General features: G+C 42.5%; 1 protein-coding gene across 4 annotated transcripts; it reads right to left on the reverse strand.

Moving 5' to 3' along the window:
* map6a (microtubule-associated protein 6a) lies at window positions 1–18925 on the reverse strand. 4 transcript variants are annotated; one of them, XM_062405860.1, is made up of 5 exons: window positions 18261–18925; window positions 5372–5585; window positions 4981–5192; window positions 1968–2078; window positions 1–510 (listed from the first exon to the last, which is right to left on the reverse strand). In XM_062405860.1, the coding sequence occupies exons 1-5, from the start codon at window positions 18923–18925 to the stop codon at window positions 363–365; spliced, it is 1350 nt and encodes a 449-aa protein (XP_062261844.1). In that variant the 3' UTR covers window positions 1–362. The 4 variants fall into 4 exon arrangements, with proteins under 4 accessions (XP_062261844.1, XP_062261846.1, XP_062261845.1 ...); XM_062405862.1 differs by lacking the exon at window positions 1968–2078 and having other exon boundaries at window positions 5018–5192; XM_062405861.1 differs by lacking the exon at window positions 1968–2078.
* Between the last annotated feature and the right edge of the window lie 934 nt (window positions 18926–19859).

A 19859-nucleotide genomic window follows, 5' to 3' on the forward strand; every position in this document is an offset into this window, starting at 1 on the left:
CAATCTGCAAGCAATGCTCATTTTATTTACACTAAAACCGGTCATTGTACAGTAACAGCTTGTAATGTGATTGTTGTATAAGCACTTAATGGTGTAGTTTTTCTAACAGTTCTGATAATGTCCTTTGAAATAAATTGCATGACACTGGAAAGTAATGTAGCACCTTTGTGATAATGCCATTTGGGTTAGACAGCTGTGACCTCTAAGCCAAAAACATGCGTGTTTCAAATATGTATGCTGTTTTATTGTATATTGTATTATCATCTCTTTTCCTAATCCATCTTAAATACTAGATATATACAGCAAGGAGCGGCAGTCGGTGTATACGGGTGTAGCCGCCTCCTCCATCCTCAGAGGCAGAGCTACTCAGTCTGGTTCCCGTCTAGGGCAAAGCGAACGACTCCGCCGCTCCTCCGAGGCTCGGGCAGTTCCAGTGGTGGTGGTACATCTCCTCCAGCAGCACCCTGGGAATGATGATGACTGGGTCGGAGAGGCTCGTCCTCAGCACCCCTAGGAGGCAGCACATGGTTACGATACCAGAGAGGGAGAAGAAGGAGACAGAAAGAGACAGAGTATGAGACCTTTTTCTCGGGCGAACAACAGCAAGGCATTGGGACAAGCTGAGCTGAGCACCCTGTGACCACTCATTATACGGGAGAATATGTATCAGAGCTTTGTTTTAGGGACGGACACTCCAGCTACATTAACTACAGCTCCTTTATGCTGTTATCCACAGATATGACGTTAAAAGGCCTCCTGATAATCTTGTGATTTAATTCAATGGTGTATCTTTGAAAACTTGACTATTGGAATACGGATTTAGAATACTTACGTTATTGTGTGTTTTCTGAAGGTTTATTTCGATCAGGGTTTCTAAATTAAAGGGCTTCCATGGTATATAATTCCAGGTAATAATTTGTTTTCACAATAACATGCTTATGAAATGTTTAGTATTTGTCCTGTTATAAAACATTGAAAACCACAAATCCTGTCAAATGGAGGTCCGTGGTCTAATTTGTGTCGGTCCCTTGAAGTTCAAAAGATTGAGAACCACTGATTTAGATCAATACAGACCAATGGTTTTAATCCTCACTTTGACAGACTCAATTCATCTCCGTGACATGAACTACAGCATGTCGATAGTTCAATGAGGGTCTCGGGGTGTTCTGTGAAACAAAGATACTAGATGGTACAAATTAGAGAGAAGATCGTTAACATGCACTTACAATTTCCTTTGAATCGTCTCTTTCCAAAGCAGAGCATCTTCCCTCATTCCATTTATACTCACCCCAGTCGAGCTCACCACACATCCATGCCAATACTCTACAGATATTCTCGATCTAAACATAAACATCTGATTGCAGGTCCAACAGAAAACAGTGGCAGCATGCGTTTGAATGAAAGAAAAATGATCATTATAGTCTAAACATACAGTAGTATGCACATTTTAACCATCAACAAGCGGAGATGCAAAATGCAACACTTCATTGAGTTCATGGCGTGTGAGGCAGTGACCTCCCATCTCCTCCGTGGGTGGGAAATACACTCGTATAATGATTCATAATTCCAAACAAGTCGTGCAGTTAGTTTTAGCCGTGAAGTGGGAGAGGGTGCAGCACTGCAGTCGACAGAGGGTCATGATGGTGGAGATGATCGAACTTAAACCTGCGGCCTCCTTAAGAAAAGGCACCTTAAGGAACCTTGCATGTGGGAGGTGAGAGCAGGCGGTCAGACAGCCCCGGTCACCCCCTACTCTAGTGTCCATATGGAAGAGAAACACAGAGGGGCCATGGCCTGAAGGGTGGGCCAGAAATAATGCGGTGGTGCACCAGAAAAAGAAAACAAATTGTGCCACTGTATAAAAACGTTAAAACATAATCTCCATGAGCATGTGTGGATATGAGAGTATGAGTGGCATTTGTGGCTCGTGGCCTATTTTTTCCTTAGCTGCGCTCGTGATCGGTTACCTGGGATTGGGAAGTGCACAGCCCCACAGGTGTTGCTTTAGAGTCTGCACCCAGCTAATGTCTCGGATTGGCTGGCAGAGTTGTATGTAGTGGTACTGTTTTAGCACAACCCTTCAAATGAATCAGAATGTCACTCATTAGCAAAACAAGAAAGTGGACACAGCATCAGTCAAGTGTGACGTTCTTAAATCAAATTCTAACCATGACACCAGACTAATAATGACACAAATTTGTGGTGTGGTTCTTTTTTTTTCACAATAAAGTGCATCAATTATAAATTTAACTAAAATCCTATGAGGCACATGACATCTTATTCTGGAATAAGTGTCTTGGCATCCTTTGGCTTGCATGTTGCTTTGTAAGTTAGATGAGTTCTTGGAATATATTGAGACAAGGTGCAAAAATAATATATTCTTCAGTTCTCACATGGGGGCAACATGCATGGCCTGGAGCGGATGTCAGAGCTTATGCCAGAATGTGGCGCAGGTTTGGATAAGCATAGAAAGAAGTGGTGAGAGCAGAATTCTCTTCCATGTGGATTCATTGAATAAAGGTCGTCTCTCAGGACAAACACTGGGACAAGAGGAATGCTGACAGATACCTGCAACCACTACTCTTTAACCAGTAACAAAAGGAAGCAAGAAGACACTGCTTTTTCTGCTTTTTTTTTCATTTATTTGTAATGTTTCATTAAATATGAGCAAGCAGGTAGAAACACAAGCACGTCACAGTCATTTTCTTTTTTTTCTTTCTTTTTTTGCCCAAGACATAACTTTCTTTACCATACTTTCTATCCTTATTTGCCTAATAGTCACACAGATAGCACCAGGTGTGTGCTGTGCTAAGCACTGTTTACAGTAACTGCCCCTGCAGAGCCCCCTGCCCACCTCCCTCATTCCCTCCCTGGTGTAATAACGTGACAAAGCGTCACCTGACCAAAGGCTGCAAAATGCTAATGAGTCGGGGCCCTCACTCCAGATGGGGCGCAAGCTCGGCTTGGATAGACATGGCGGTGGCGGCGATGGTTGCTGCAGACACCACAGAAAACAGAGGCGGTTACACCCGTCCAGTCAGGATGGAGGGAGGGATGCTGTGTAGCAGAACTCATGAGAACAGTCAGGTGAGTGTGGGGTTGGAGCACATCGATGACAGTACTCTTTTAATCCCCAAAGAGGTGTTTCTATGTATTTATGCTAAGATTTAGAGAAAGCAGTTGGATGCTTTTGACTGAGTATAATATATACACAAAATGTATGCCTTATATACACGCAAGGTTAAATTGTTTTTAACAGATTAACAGTTACAGTACAGCCAATTTCTTGTTCCCTTTTTTTCAACACATCTCATTGAGGAAATCCGGAAAAAAAAAAACAGGCCCAACTTCTTGTTTTGTTAAAATTTGCTAGATACCAATTACACACACGGCACCACCATGTGGGACCTGCCGCACAAAAGTAGAGTTAATCCAGTCTTAAATCATCATTTGTAACAGACTAAACCCAACCTACAGTTATTCAAATTGCAATTTAGGCAAAACAAGAGGAAAAACATGGATTCAGAAACAGAGAGCGTTGAGCAGTAGAGTCAAAGTTACACTCACATCACACCACTGGTGTTTGATTATTGGTCTAGATGTGAATAATATATTAGGGACCTGATTATTTGTTGAGAAGACGTTTATTTGAAAAGTGAATCTGTGCTTCATCCATTCAGCTCTCTTTGTAACAGTGATGTGAGAGCAGCAATATGAGCCGTCTGCAGGCTAATCACATGGGTAAGGTTCACCTCCAGGCAGTGTATGTCTAAAAACAGGAGGTGTGTGTGGGTGTGTGTGTGTTTGAGTGCAGGCTACTGCAACTGCATATCATGTTGTGAAGCTTCACAGACGGCTCAGTTAATGTGTTGGAGGCGATTTGACAGAATTACGACCTATGAGACTGACAGCTCCGCACACTGAGCTCGATGGACAAACTAAACCACTCAACGGAACATTGAGCAGCTCATCCCTCTCTGAATCTGAAAACCCTTGTTACTGTAATGTAAAGGTGTCACTACGAGTGCATGACAGTGTTATCTAGTTCAGCGGGAATATTCATCTGCTATGCAAATGACTGGTGTTTAATGCATAATCAGTCTAGTGTGACCCACATGGTTTGTTGGCAACAAATTGGATGTTACAAAATAGCCTGAGTGAAGTTAAACACCAGTGTATGAATGGGCTGCACATGAATGGAGGAAACAGACAACAACAGAGTTCAAAGATAAATGAGACAAAATCACATTGAACAAAGTGTTGCTCAACACACGTTTAAAGCCCTGCGAGCTCGACGTGAACAGAGGACAGTAGCGCTGATGACAGAGCAGGTAGAAAACAAGCCGACACTCATGACTAACCAAGCAGCACATTTATCAAAGGATTTTCAGATTGCTGTGAATTTAGCGAATTATGAGATCATACCCAAAGTGCCAAATAGATAATCTTTACTTCGCAAAAACAAAAAAACAAAAGGGAAGAAAATCCTTGATAAACACAACAAAGCAATTTGCTCAGCCGATCAAAGCCAACCTTTCAGATTTGCTTGTTGGCGGGCCCATACAATAAAAGCCATCCATTGGCTAGCCAGGCAGCCGGTAGCCATGGCAACCTTGAATGGAGGCAAGCAGAGTGGGGGTGGTGGGTGGCATCAAATGGCGGGGAAGAGGATGCTCCTACTCCGTGCTATAGAGAAAAGCATGAGGCAGGAGCAGCAATGACATGTCATGTGGACATCTTATTCTAGTATCATTGTACAAACAGAGCTAAGAGGTAGGACAGAGAAGACTAAAGGAAGGAGAGACTGAATGAGAGACTGAGAAAAGAAGAGTCGAAGAAGAGAGTGGACGGGAAAGCAGAGAGGAAGGAGGACAGAGATGAGAACACAGATGAAGAACCTTAATTCATTTTGCAGCCTCTGTGTCTGATTTCCCCCAAAATATAAGAAATGAAATAGAAGTAGTGCTTAATGATTTTTACTCTTTTGCCTCAGCCAGTTTGTTGTTCATCTCTTTACTTTTCTCCTTGTCCCCCACCGCCGGCCGGTTCTCCGACTGGTTCTCCAAGGTCGTCTTCTTGGAGCCCTTAAGCCCGGCGCTCTGCTTATCTTTGGCTTTCTTCACTGGCTTGCCCTGGCCAGCTGCTGTGGCTCCAGACTTTTTGGGTTTAGAGCGAGAACTATATCTGTCAACCTAAGGATGTTGGATAGTCGAAATCAGATTTCTGGGATTGGCTATTAAGTTCTAAAACTTAATAATGTTGTTCGATGTTATGGCATGACAGTAATTTGAAGATTTTATCAGCTCCCCTTTCTTTCCCCACCACAATTCATTTCAAACCATATTACAAGGCTGGAAAGGTGCATTCTCACCTGATTGATGGGATCTATGTAAGGCTCGCTGTACAAACTGCGTATCCTCCTTCGATCCACGGCCTTGTTATCAGCCGGCTGCAGCGGGGCTTGCCCCTTGAAGGTGGCGCTGTAGCTGGTCTCTAGGCAGGTCTTCTCATCCGGTGGCAGGTACTGGGACTTGGCCCGGATCATCTTGGCAGGCTTCACATCTCTGTAGGCCTTAAATTCAGTTCTGTGGAAGAAGGAAGTCAGTGGTCATGACAAAATCTAGTATGGTACCAGTGCTTTAATCGCCATTAACAGTGAAGGTTAATGAAGGGCTGTGACAATGCATCAGTGAGGGTGACACATTATCTTACACTCTGAGTACTTGTGTTAACAGAACATGTTAATATTCTTTAAAAAGGATACTTTAAGTCTTAAAGATCGTCTGTTAATGTAGCTGTTGAAATATGAGGAAAATGCTAATTTACCTTCTTGCAAAGAGCTAAATGAGAAAGTCCATTTCTGATACTGATTCGATGTTCTGGTTCTGAATATATAATAAACAGGTGAACAGCTCGTTGTGGAACAGCAGTGGTATCAGCCCATTCCGAACAGACCTGTTTAGAACTGCACTTGTTTTCCAGAATGTCAAGCTCCTCACTCCAATAACACATTTTCCGACAACAGTATTTCCCACTCACCTAACCCTGGCTCATTATATGTATAAATATGCTGGTGCATTTATCCATCTGGAAAGCAGAGATCGCTTTAGGTCAGTGAACAACCTTCTGTGTTGGATCACCAACTGAAGACAGTCTCAGGTTTTAGTCGCTGTCTACAGAAAATATGTTAAGGGACGTATCAGTACTGTAGCGCAGAGTCTATCACAAGTACTATAAGTGAGAGGAGATGTGCACCATAACCTGACTGTGGGATATTCTCTAGTCCTCACGCAGCAGTTCTGATGAAGGTCAGCAGCGTGGCCTTCACACAATGCAGACTGACCTGCCGCATGTGTTCTGTTTCTGCCTCCTCACATCTCAAGAGCTGTGGCTAGGAGCAAAGAAACAACAGCCTCCGAGCAAGAGCATAATGTCTTCTACATTGATATGACACTGCATCTCTCTCTCCTTTCTACTATATATACAAATTGTGTCTGCAGTGTTCTGTTTTCCCTCTGCATTTCTAGTCTCTAGTCATTTGCACCAAACCACCATATGTTACAGATACAGAAACTGTACATTAATCACCAATTAGTGCATTGGGATCAGTGGTGCAACTACAGCAAATGAATCCTATAGACCATACAATGTGAACAAAATACGTGAAAGTTTTGTGGACATTCATGCCTTTTTTTTAAATGTTACTGAGTGTATAAATGGTTGCTGTTTATATAAAGACGATCCGGTGATGCTGTGGAAAACTGAAATGAACCACAAGACACTGCAGTAGGTTAAAAACTGTTTCATGCTGCTCTCTCGGCCACGTCTCTCCTGAAATAGAGATTTTAATCTCATTAAGAATCTTAATCTGGTCTAGGTGAGAAAAGGTGAAAAATATGATAAGTAATTTGTCAAAAAAGAAGCTGATATAACATATCCGTCTGTCTGGTCACAACATACAGCTTCAACCTTTATGTGCATCGTATTTCTCTCTGTCTACTCTTGGTTTCTACAGCAAGTAACAAAGTAGATGCATTTAAAGTTGTGAGAGATCTGTGCTGTGCACCAGTTTTCAGAAAATAAAAGATGGAAAAAATGATAGCACATAATAAATAGTGATTTTATGAATGATCTTTTAAAATACAGTATAAAATAGTTAAAACTGTAATTATTATCTTCAAGATAAGATACATACATTCTGGAATTTGACCCCACATTATGTCTGCTGCATTTGTAGCTGATTAGAAACGGAAACAGACATCTCTGTGGTCTAAGTAACTCATGCCCCATCACTTGTCTCCTGTGGCTCCAGTCAAGTCACAAATACAAACTCTCTCACCCTCAACACAGCACAGCTCAGTGCAAATACACTGAGCCACAGAAAGTATCCAAGGTTCAGTGAAAAGACCCTGTTCCCTGTGTGAGTAAAGAAAAGCACGACATTAGGCAACACCACTACATGTGGGTAGAGGAGGAGACGAGGCCCAGCTGCTTTACAAGAAACTCATTCGAGTTTATAAGGCCAAGTCTAATGGAAAGACATTAAATCACTAACTGCAGCTATGGAAAACAGCCCCGGAGAGCATGGGATTCTGTTTAGTCTAATGTATGTGGCAGGGACAGGGGCATTGATTTTACAGAGGCTGTAAGACTGTAGCTGAATTTACCGAGTTTCCATCACAACACAAAAGCTGCGTTCTGACCTCACCAGGTCTTGTGGTGAGTTGTCATGAGTTAGCATGTGGGAGGGAAACGACCAACAACAACAGATTGTGATGAGAAAGGCACAGTCCTGGATTTACAGGATAAGCTCTGAGCCGTGTGTGTCTTTTCACTGGCTGTTGTTGAATCTTAGTTGATATAGGTAATATTTCTGTCCCTACAGAAAGGTTGGAACTGACAGGGCTGAATTGATGACTGTGTTATTTTAAAGCTGCACGAGTATTTCATTCAACCTTTTATGAAACTGTGTGGCAGCAGAAGACAAGTTACAAATTATTCAAAGAATTTCAATTAAAAGTGGACAAGCTTTAACATCAGCACTCCATGTCCCCATTGATAGAATTATTTCATTAATTTATACTTAACTTATCTAGCAGGCCCTTAAAAAAGTTAATCTTATCTATCCACCCATCCATCCATTATCTAAACCACTTATCCCTTGATGGCAATGATCAATCCCTACTGACTTTGGGCGAGAGGTGGCGATAGGTCACCAGTCCATCACTCAGCCGACATATCGAGGCAAACAAAACCAAACAATTATCCTTGGATTGTGGGAGGAAGCCTGATTAGCAGGAGAAAAAACCCAAACAGACATGGAGGAACTCCACATTGGTACGACCTGGTAAGATTTCATTCAAATTTGATCTTTTTCATTTTTAAGACTGAATCATTAAACGTTGTTAAACTCTCTCTTTTTGATAGAAAGTCTTTTGACAGTGATATGGCTGCTGCATACAACCCCTCCAGTGGTGCAGAAGAGAGTTGGAAATAAGAGGAGATATTACACAACACCACCAAAGTCCACTGTCAATGCTCAACTGGGCCGAGAAGCCACAGTGCAAAGGCAGGTTACACAACAATGTCCAAGGCCAAGGGAATAAAGCACTCACATGGCACCACAGGGTGCGTGTCTTAGAAATAGACAGAGAAAGAGACAGTGTGGGTGAGGGCAGTGTTCACAGTGTGAAACACCGGTCTGTACTCTAAGATAGCTCCTATTCACCAACATATGACTGTGTAACAATAATGCCTGTGTCTCGTAGGCCAGTGTGTACTTGGTACTTGTGTAAAAACAAATGTTTACAAAGGTTTCTCGCGTCATGGCTGTTATATCACACAACTCTATCTAGCCATTGTACATCATGGGCTGGAAAACTGGCCATGATGAAGACTGAGGTTCACATGATCTGTCAGCTCTGTAAATATTACGGAGATATATGGGGGGGAGGAGCAAACTCACCCTAGAGCATGTTGACCAACTCTTGTTTTTGCACAAGAATCTAAACATACCCAAGCTCTACCTTTGCATAGCCTACATGCAAACAACAGTGAGGCAAAGCCTACTTTTTGTTTATTTCAAAGTTTATATTTTAAGTAAACTTTTATTCATTCTATTTAATTGACCTTTTATTTATTGTTTAAAGTAGCCTAAGTAGGATACATTTCTTAATCTGTCAGTTTGTGTGCAGTTGACAGGGGCTATACAATAATAGGACACATTTTTATTTATTTTCTCTATTGGCTGCCCAGCATTCGTTAAGTTAATGTTAATATTTGAAATAAAACTTGTAAAGCTCTAAGGGAATTTGACTGTGTTGTATTTGAAGGTATGTTTCAGCTGTTTTCCATGGTCCAGTATTAAAAAAAGACATCTCAAGAAATCGTAATATCGAATCACAATACCCACAGAATCACAATACATATACAAGTATCGTGAATCAATACGATCAATACAATATGATACGATCACGATTCGTGATCGTATCATATTGGGAGGTCCCTGCAGATTCCCGTCCCTAGTGGAGACATTAAAATGATTCTACAAACAAAACATAAAATTCTACAACTACTACTTCCATGTTAGTCCTATTTTCTCAACTTGTTTATTCATACTGTGCACTCTTCCCTCTCTTTACATCAATTAAAAAAATAAAAGTATTGTTTAAATGTTGTTCTTTTGTCCTTTATTTTCCTGCCATGCTGAGTGTTTTTATTCTGTTTTTATTCTTTGAAGCACTATAGGTGCTATAGGATAGTTTATCATTATTATTATATTACTGATAGCAAATATCAAGGTCAATCCCCCTAGTGAAGCCAAGATACCACAAATCATATGGTGAGTAAAAAATGCTGTGCTGGAAAAGTGCAATGTGTTTTTTATTTGAACGAATAAGACATCAGCTTACACTGGTCTGCAGATAAAGTCTCAGTCCCAAAAGCACAGTAAAAAGCAAAATTGCTAAACTGTAGCAAATTAATGTGCTGTCTAATCGTTGATTTTCAGACAATGAGATGTCAGGTCACCTGCAATAAATCGTATATTTACCTCAAACAAAGGGGCATATCTTCATCAGCATATGTTTGTCAATCGTTTCAGTTTTGTTACATTTGTATCACACAAATGAAAAGAAAATGAATTTCAAACAAGCTCCTGTTTTATTCTCTGTCACTATTTTTTTGTTTCTGAATTCTGTCCTGCTTTGTTATTTCCAGAGATGTTGTTCTGCTCTGTGACTCACTAAGAGACACTATGTTATATTTATACAAACATACTGCCTGATACTTCTTGCTGTGGGACTAAAGCTGCTTTGGACGGCTGACCCCTGCGACCCGCTGTGATGGAGGGGATGTGCAGAGAAAGGCCTCGTCACTACAACTAAACACTGGCACTGACAGGGGTGGCAACCCGCCAGGGTACAGCACTGCTGAGCTTCATGCAACCCTGCTCTAACATGGCACAATCTGGACCCCTCACCAAGGGATATTCATGGGAGGAGAGAATAAAAAGAGAGCCTGCATGTTTGTGCACAGTGGATACAAACCACGCAGAGCTGAATGGCTAAAAGCAGGGTGACAGTTTACTGGCAGGCTACAGGAAACCACCTGGGAGTAGAGTCTATAAGTCAATTTACTACAGCGACAGAAATGTCCACTATATATAGATGGATAGATAGATAGATGGATAGAAAGATAGAGGTATAGCGTTGTCTAGTAAATAGAAGGTCGGTGGTTCGATGAGAGGCTCCCCCCATTCCACGTGCCGAAGTGTCCTTGGGCAAGACACTGATGAAAATGACCTTACGGCATTGCAGACAGTGTGTGATTGATGTGCGATAGAGAAAGTGCTGGACATATGCACTGTATGGATCTGTGTGTGAACGGGTGAAAGGTGAAACTGTGAAGCGCCTTTAGTGGTCAATAAGACTAGAATAACTGTAGAGAAATACAGATCATTTAACATAGATATTAAGATAGATAGATAAATAGATATGGTTTAGTGATAGTTGATTAATGTTTAACGTCCTCTTATATTTACTTTTTATGTAAATTTGTATATCCGAAAATATTTACACGTTTGAGTTGTACAGACACATGACGTATATACTTTTTCACATTTTATTGGCCATCCCTTGGTTTAGACCATGGGGTTTAGACCCATAAACTGCTAAATCAGTCCCAATCCAATAACTCCTTTGTATTCCACGCCTCGAAATGCTGTAAACCATGAATACATCTGAGGCAAATGAGCACAGTGATTCTGACTCTACGTCTACAGCAGTGCAGGACTGAGATAAACGGCTGGCCGGCTTCTCTCAGAGTATTATTTCATGAAGGGCATCTGCCCGCGCACAGGGCAACAGCTCCACTTCCTAACAGTGTTTCTTGGTGCGTAAGTGGGCGTGGAGCCTGGCTTCTGGTCAGCACTCCCTCCTGGGATCAGCTGGACTCATCTCTATCGCACAGCCTCTCCGCAGCCATTAAGACCCAATATAAACTGCCCAGTGGAGCATTACAGGGGGATTAGCACTGGGTCAAATTTCACCAAGTATTCTTGGTATTATGTCAGAAACTGTTTGTTTGAGATGGTATACATTTAAAGGTATACAGTTAAATATAATCAGACATACTAAAGGTATCATTTTAAACCTTCTAACGTGAAAGCCCTTCCACTGAGCACTGTATCAAAACTTTGCTGCCAGTTGGTCCCAAAGTGCAAGTTGTCAGTGTATTTACAACTGCGGGTTTCATCATTCTATATAATTCATTCATACCCGGACTCTAATCTGAAGACACTTGAAAGAACTGTAATCAGATATGATCAAATCAGATTAGATTGCTTACGTAAGATGGTTAGCTGGAGCTGGCAGAGCTCTGCATTGATGCAACAACTGGATGCTGGATATCAGCTGAGATTTTAGGATTACATTTTGGCACCATATGTGAAAACACTGCAGAAATAAATCCCGCTGGTTTGACTATCAGCAGAGAAAGAGCTGAAAGCTATCTTGGGATTTTTGATGTCCCAACCAGACGTTTTTACGGTTTGTGCTGTCTCTTTGTCTCGGAGCTGGAGCAGAATCTGTGTTCCTGCATTCACTGCTCCTCAGAGAAACATGAGGCTTTGCAGTCTATCATAGGGGATCATTTTTAATCCACGGCCGGTTCACGGTGCACTGTCTGCTGCTGAAAATGCTGCATACATGTGTGTGAATGTGACATGAAAGATAAAGATCATTTTGACTTTCCTTAGCATTGTTTTTTGAAGAGGGAAGGATTTTATATGAGAAACATGAGAGAGGAAAATAAAAGGGCAAAAGCTACAGAGATTGAACTGCTGTGAAGAATGTGGAGCTATGATATGTGACACAAATCCAAATTAGAATCTCCAGCCTTCTCTGCACCTCTCTATCTGAACTCTGTGAACCTGCTCTACCTGCCTCACTGTCAGCAGTGAAACCCAATGCTCTTTTGCTATTCTCATGCATTTGCTTGTGCAATGTGCTCTTTAAATGTCATCTATTATGGCCCACATATGCCATGTAGTGCTGACAAGGTAAATAATGGCCTTTGTATTTTTCAGCAGTATGGCTGACTAAAGAAAAAGTCTAACAAAGACTCCAGCAGCTTCTTACTCATGCCGAACTTGACATTTTAAAAACAATGCAGCGGCGAGATGAAAGCGGGACGGAGCTTGTGACTGGCAGGCTGTGGGCTGAGAACGATGCACCAAGTTGGGCAAGAAAAGAAATATTTGTCAGTGGTAAAAATAATTAGCTGCCTTAAACATCTCTCTGGTGCACTGCAGAAAAAGAGGCTTTGTGCTCAGCAAGCTTAAAGGTTTATGAAAACAGTGAATATCACAGAGCAGAGCTGAGGGGAACAGGGTTGTTTCGAACACAACATAGACACCTCATGTTGTTTTATGGTTGAAGATAGTTCCTGCACTTCCTACACTTTGAGAAAGAAAAAGGTTTCACTGCAACTAAGATACATGATTTTTCTCAAAGGCTCAGCCTAAATTCTCTTTTTGATATAAACACATAACTTTATAATACATTTTTTCTAGAAGGTTTAGCTTCACTTTAGTTTTTTAAACATTGTGACCAGGATATGTTTGAGTAGGACTAAAGGCAAGTTTGTAGTTTCCACTTCAGCCAGTCCGCTGGTGTCCTTGGGGGTCCTCTATGGTCTTAGTAACTAAAATGTCATCATCCAACCATGTCCACTACGGTATGTCCGCAGGTAGCCTAATATGTGGGACCACAGCTAAATGTGCACATCGACTGTGAATGCTCTAGGAAAAAACATTTCACCTACTGGAATAAAAAGGAAAATGGCTTCAGGTACACATGAACCCCATACCGAAATGGGCCCTCGTTTTAGTATAAATGGATCTGTGGTCATTTATGTGTGACCGAAACAAGTGCAGAACGAGTTTACAGTCCAGTAGCTCTGTTAGTCTGTGTTCAGGTACCGTGGTGCTTTGACCTAAATGTTAACATCCATCTGCTAACATGAACACAATCACAATGCTAACATTCTGATATGCAGAGGGTATACTTTCATGCTATAAACTATATTCACAACTTTAGCTCAGAATGTTAGCATGCTAACATATGCTATATTTTACACATGCAGCTGAGTCACCAATAAATCAAAAATCACAATCAGTTCTGAGAAAGATGCGAGAGGGATGTGATTGATCAGTATGATTATAATCAGTGTGGTAAGAGCATAAGAATAATGTGCAGCCAATGTCAGGACAAATCCCTATCGACTGTAAATAACGAGGGACAACAAATTTCCACTCCCCCATCTTGTACAAAATGAAGCCACCATCTTGTATTTTCAATGTTAATTGGTTCATGTCCAATCTGTTAACGTGGAGGAAGCAGGGTTTAGAGACTATACTGCAGGCAGCCACCAGGATACAATCAAGAGGATTGGGCTTCACTTTTGGGGGGGCTGTTATGTTGTCCATCTCTCAATTCAGTCAAAACAATTCGCCAACTAGTTGTAAAGATATTTGACAAAATTCAAAAAAGACAACCTCCTGGTGGCGCTAGAATTCATGTCAGGTTATCACCAGAGTCATGGGGATTTGCCCTAGCCTGGATGCCAGACGAACTTAGCCCCGCCCACAACATTTGAGGTCGGGAAGTTCGGTCTGGAGTCGCTCCGTTGGGGAGAAATTATGCCCGACCGGGCCAATCAGATTGTCAGGGCGGGCTTTATACGATGATGGACAGATGATCAACGGTAACGTAATCAACCACGTCATCAAAGTGCCCTTGAGTTGAATTCGTTTTTCAACAAACATGCCTGCCGCTGGAGAGCTGAGATGTGTAGATGCTGCCATTGAGTCTGTTTAAGAAGACATCGACAGTACATTCATTTTGAAAGAGGAACAGAGAACGTTGAGCCGACGCCAAAGCACCGCGCTAATCCCTATCGCGCCGGCGCTTGGCTGTTCACACCGGACACTGAAGCGACGCTGAACCGCCGGGCAGCGCTAATAATATCACCTGTTGATCCAGTAGATTAAAAGCATATACTTACTTGTTGCTCCAACATTAAGCAACAGCGTCCCAACATTTGTTGCAGGGGTAAATTACGTATTCTTCACTCAAGCCTATGTGCAGAATATGTAGCCCCCTCTCTCTCTCTTTTTATCTATATCACTGCTTGTGTGGCTGTAGTGGATGGGCAGAGGGGGACATTTAATAATGTCATTGGTCAAATTAAAACTCCAGGACAACAGAAGGGGACTTCAAAGTATGGGATGCATATTTGATCATTTATATCATATAAAATATGTCATCAATATGGTTTAAGATCGTTTTTCAGTGTGTTTCCTGGTGCGATACGCTCGCATCAAGCGCAAAAAATAGACTCGACGCCGAAACGATCGCTGCACGGCGCGAGGCAGCCTTGGCGCAGCGCAGCGTTTCAGCCTCCGGTGTGACCCGCACAAAGGTTTAACATGGGATTGGATGGGAGCCAGCGCGCTGAAGAGTCGCTTCGGCATCGCTTCAGCGTCCGGTGTGAACCCCGGCGTTAGTAAATAACTCACAATGCGTTGCTTAACATACGTCACATACTACGTTGCTCTGATTGGTTGTAGGTCTATCCAATTGAGCGAAGAGGAATTTTATTTCCTGGTCAGTTGAAACACGCCCCATAATCACAGCCCAATGGAGCGGTCTCAGACTCACATTCTGACTAGAATTGTGAGTCTGACAACGTCAGGCTAGATTTGCCCCCAGAGATTGTCAGCATGTTAACACAACTATTGTGGTAACATGTGCGCAATTGAGTAATTACTCATCTCCACCGACAACATCTTCACCGTGGCCCCATTAAGTCAGCAGGAGGTTTGAAGAATAGGACAAAGAAGATATTTTTGAGCTGCTTCACAACTCTTAAGTTGAGACTTGTGAAGTGAAGTCATCAAAGTTTTTACAGATACTGTCCTGAAAAATATATTTAGAGGATCTCAAAATTAACACTACGTTGTGTTCTAAAGCCATGTGAGTCCAACATTAAAATGACTTATGGAATCCAATCCAATACAGTGAGAATGTGAAGTGTGCATACAAAATGAGACTAACGGCATTAAGATAATACATGATTATAAATCGAAATTGAAAGCATGAATTACTAAACTGTGCTATAAAAATCTGCCAAAAAACGTTTTATTACCCTTCTTAGACTCTGTGTGGTCCGGCCAATGGATGATGAGCAGAGACATCTACAGTCAACCATCATGCCTAAAAATAAACTTGTCATTATTTCTAATTTCTAATCTACACTAAACATAACGGTATTTCTGGATTGTTCTTTTCATTTGTCTCATACTGATAGTTATAGTCTCACTCTGCTGCAGCTAGACACAATAAGGACCCAAAACTGGTCCCATCTTCTAACATCACAGACTCAAATAAACCCTGCTGACAAGGGGAAGGTAGTTCTCTGTGTTTGCAGGATGGTTCATTTACTATATGGTGTTAAGCAGTTTCTTTCAAGAAAGAAATATCCTTGCTGGTTAAGTGTTACCAGCAGTATTAGCATAAACCAAGATGAAGTTTCCCCATCAGAATGTTTTTTTGGTTATAAAGTGTTATTACATCCACCAAGGAGGCTATGTTTTCAACCATGTCTAGTTTGTCAGCATGATTATGCAAAAATGATTGAACAGATTTCCATTAAAACTGCTGGGAGGCTAGATGGGACGTGGGCCGAGAATGAAGCCATTCAATTTTGGAGTGGATCGTGACAAAGGGATGGATCCAGGAAATTTTAAACACTTTCTCTAACATTTTGAATACTCTGTCACATTTAAGGAACTGATATTCATGAGTGTGTGAGATTTGGATCAGCCTGATTGAATTTAATGCTTCTGTTTTTTGGCCTTGGCGAAGGAATGTGCTCTCCTGAGTGCCATTCTGGTTATTTCAATGATTTTCTCACAGCACATCTCACCCATCACTTTATGCAAGTCACTGTTGAACTGGGAAATAAATTACTGTTATAAATGATTGTCATCTACAAAGCTTTTGTTTCACACATATGAACAATTTTCAAATGAAACAGTCCAGTGAGATATAACATCTAAAATATATAGTAAATTGCATTATTAATATTGTGATATTTCAACAACATCACCCAGACCTACTGTAGCTGAGCTATTAGACAGTTTTTTTTTCTAACCGCATTGATGGTCCTGTGTAATGATGCATGAATATTCAATAACGTTAAAGTGGAAGCCAAAGCACATGTGTGTGAATGGGTGTGTAGCTGTGAGCCCAGTCTCTGGAGTATTAAGCCACAGTTGACCTGCTTAGAGTCTCCTCTGGCAAAGGAAGACAGAGGGTGGATGGGGCTGCTGCTTGTTACGGTGCAGCCATGTCATAGCTGTGTGAGGAGGGAGAGCCCCGGGCTGCACCGTGAGGACCCCTTCACAACACAGGCTCAGCAGCGTGGCACAAAGCAGCTGGAGGACCAGCTCACTGATCTCACATGCACACACACTGTAGCACCAATTCGCCCCTGCCTGCCAAACCTTGTCTCAACCCAAACCTGTGTTCTGTGACCACACTGAGCATTAAGTGTAAGAATTAACCACATGTAACACTGAATCTAATAAAAGGCTTGAAAATGGAAATATTCAACACAAATGGTGATAAAAAAAACAACTGAAAGCCGAGTTCAGTAGTAACAAGAAAAAAAAGGCCTCGGGGTGAAATGGATCTTATTAATCAAATCGTCTCACCATCCGCCTTCACAGTGCACAAATGCAACCTGCAACGATGACACACAGATTTTCAGGGCAAGCGTACATTGACAAATGACATGCGTGACTTGATGCTTATCCATCCACCCGTTCATGTCATCCTCGGGAACATTGCATAATAGGACAGAGATTAGCCTTGTGGGCCCTGAAACATCAGCAGTGTTTGTCAACAATTCAACTTTGTCCTTGACAACAATGTAATATTTTCCCATCATCTGTGTACCTCTGAGCTTCTTAGTCTCATAACAACAAGACTTCAACTTGTCTCCAGTTAATGTGGTTATTTAGCCATATACATTTTTCACACATCCCTGAAGAACAACAACTAACACTGCATTTATCTTTGAACTTTCCCCATGTTAAGAAAATATGCTCCAGATTAAGCCCTTACTTTTATCAAAGGTTTGTCCAGAGTCCTACAATTAATAAGACTATGCCAAAAAACATACCCAGGATAGCAAGGGGTTCAGAAATGGGGTATGGTATTTTTCTGATGTTTTTAGGGGCCTCATTTTCAGGAAGCAGAATACAGTCAAGTAAAAGGTCAACAGACTGATCATGTCTTCTGCAGATAAGCACTAATAATGACTGTTATATATACATTCCCGCTGTTAATTAAGTGAACTAATACAAGTATGATCTGTATATTACTTTGACCTCTATGACCCCTTCAGGGCCACCTGGGGCCTCTGCACTCCCAGGTTAGTCCTCCATCTCCCAGTGAAAGGCATAGTCTGAATAGGGTAAGACCAGGTTATGAACAGGCCATGAAAAGTGTATGAACAGATTAGAAACAAGTTATGAACAGGGTATGAATTGGTTATGGACAGGTTATTAACTGGGTATAAACAGAGTATGAACAGAGTAGAAACAGGGTACAAATAGACAAACCAGATATAAACCACTAACAAACATGGTATAAGAATGGTATAAACCGGGTATGAACTGGGTATGAACTCACTTGTATGAGCTGTCGCCTCTGATCTCCTGTTTGATCTGCCTGTTCACAGCATCCACCGCTGCCCTCCCTTTGCCCTCTCCGTCCACCTTCAGGGCGACCATCGGTTTGCCGGCCCGTTTTTTCCTCTCGGGAGCCGGCAGCAGGTCTTTCTCCTGCACCTTGTCGGCTATAGCGCCCTTCTCCACGCCGCAGTCCGCATCGGCCCGCGCCGCGAGTTCCTTCGCGTGCCGCGGGTCCTCCCCGGCGGCTGCTTTGGGTATCCAGGGGTGGTCGTACCTCTTCGCGATGGGCCAGGGCTTGAAGTCCTTCTGGTACTGGGTCTCGCTATTGAATGGTGTCTCGGGCCCGTGGTACTCATTCTTCGGTTTGCAGCTCGGTTCCGGTCGCACCTTCCAGTGCTTGTAGTCCTCGCGCATCACCGAGCCGCACACGCGCTCCTCGGAGACGCACCTCCGCGGCGCGCGTCCGCTCGCGGCGCGGGCTTCTGCGCGAGACGGCTGCGTTTCTATGGTGACCCGGGCCTGCGGCGGCTGCAGCTGGACGTGCTTCATCTCCGACGGGTCCGTGTACTTGGTGAAGACCAGCGGCACCGAGATGTCCGCCTTGTCCAGCTGGTTCCAGAAGCGGGCCATGCAGCACGCCCTGCTGATACAGGGCCACGCCATGCTGCGGCTCAAACGGCGACACAACAACCCGCGAGAAGCTCCTGCTGCTCCGGAGCCGGGCGGAAAATATTCTCCTGAGTCTCCGAGAGAAACAAGATGTCCGTGCGCCAGGCGGCGGGGTTGACTCCGCTGTTGGTGTTAGAGCAGTGTCTCAGGTAAATCCATTGTGCTTGTATAATACACAACCAGAGATTTGAACCAGTTTGATGTACTAAACAACAGCCGCCCTGGTGTTAGCTCTGCACCCCCGTGTGTCCCTCTGCGTCCCGGACCTGTCTCCGCATCACTCCACGATACAGCACTGCGAGACAACCCGGCCCCGCCCGCTCAGCATCCCGGAGAACCACCGCGGGAGGAGACCGATGGCAAGTCAGAGGCAAAGTCACAAGTAACTTCCGGTTCACCTGGCAAAGTAAAAGCCTCAGCGTCGCTAGGGTGACGTGATACAATTTGAGATATGGAACACAGAGGGTTTGGATTTGTATGTGTATTGTATGATGACGAGTTAATTGAATAAATAGTAAAAATGTGAACCACAAACAATAAACTAGGCCTGGAACGTTATTGATGAAATCTGAGTTCTGTTGATTTCCGTTAGAAGGCTGATAAACACGGGGAACTTGACGTAAATGGTTCGTCTTCACGCAAAAGGTACAGGAGGAGGGACGTTTGGTCCATCCATCCCATGCTTCTTCTCCCAATATTTAGCTAGATATCTCTTAACATTAGAGAAAACCTAAAAGCTTTGGACTAAAGACGTCAAAAAGAAGGAGGATACATAATATAAAAATTGTTAATAAAGATGTTAGATTGATATTCACAATCAGAATCAGATTTATTTTATTGGCCAAGTATATTTTCACTAACAGGAAATAGACTTGTTGTGGTTGGTGCATAGGACATAAAACAGCAATGTACACAAGTAGACAAAGCA

This window comes from Platichthys flesus, chromosome 15 (assembly GCF_949316205.1).
Source record: "Platichthys flesus chromosome 15, fPlaFle2.1, whole genome shotgun sequence".
NCBI classification, from domain to species: domain Eukaryota; kingdom Metazoa; phylum Chordata; class Actinopteri; order Pleuronectiformes; family Pleuronectidae; genus Platichthys; species Platichthys flesus.

Excerpts from the sequence above, each read along its gene's own strand:
- map6a (XM_062405860.1), bottom strand. The coding sequence starts at position 18,925 with ATGGCGTGGCCCTGTATCAGCAGGGCGTGCTGCATGGCCCGCTTCTGG. Across the intron at positions 5,193-5,371 it reads ACATAGATCCCATCAATCAG|GTTGACAGATATAGTTCTCG; the intron begins GTGAGAATGCAC and ends CAACATCCTTAG. Across the intron at positions 2,079-4,980 it reads AAACTGGCTGAGGCAAAAGA|GGTTGTGCTAAAACAGTACC; the intron begins GTAAAAATCATT and ends ATTCATTTGAAG.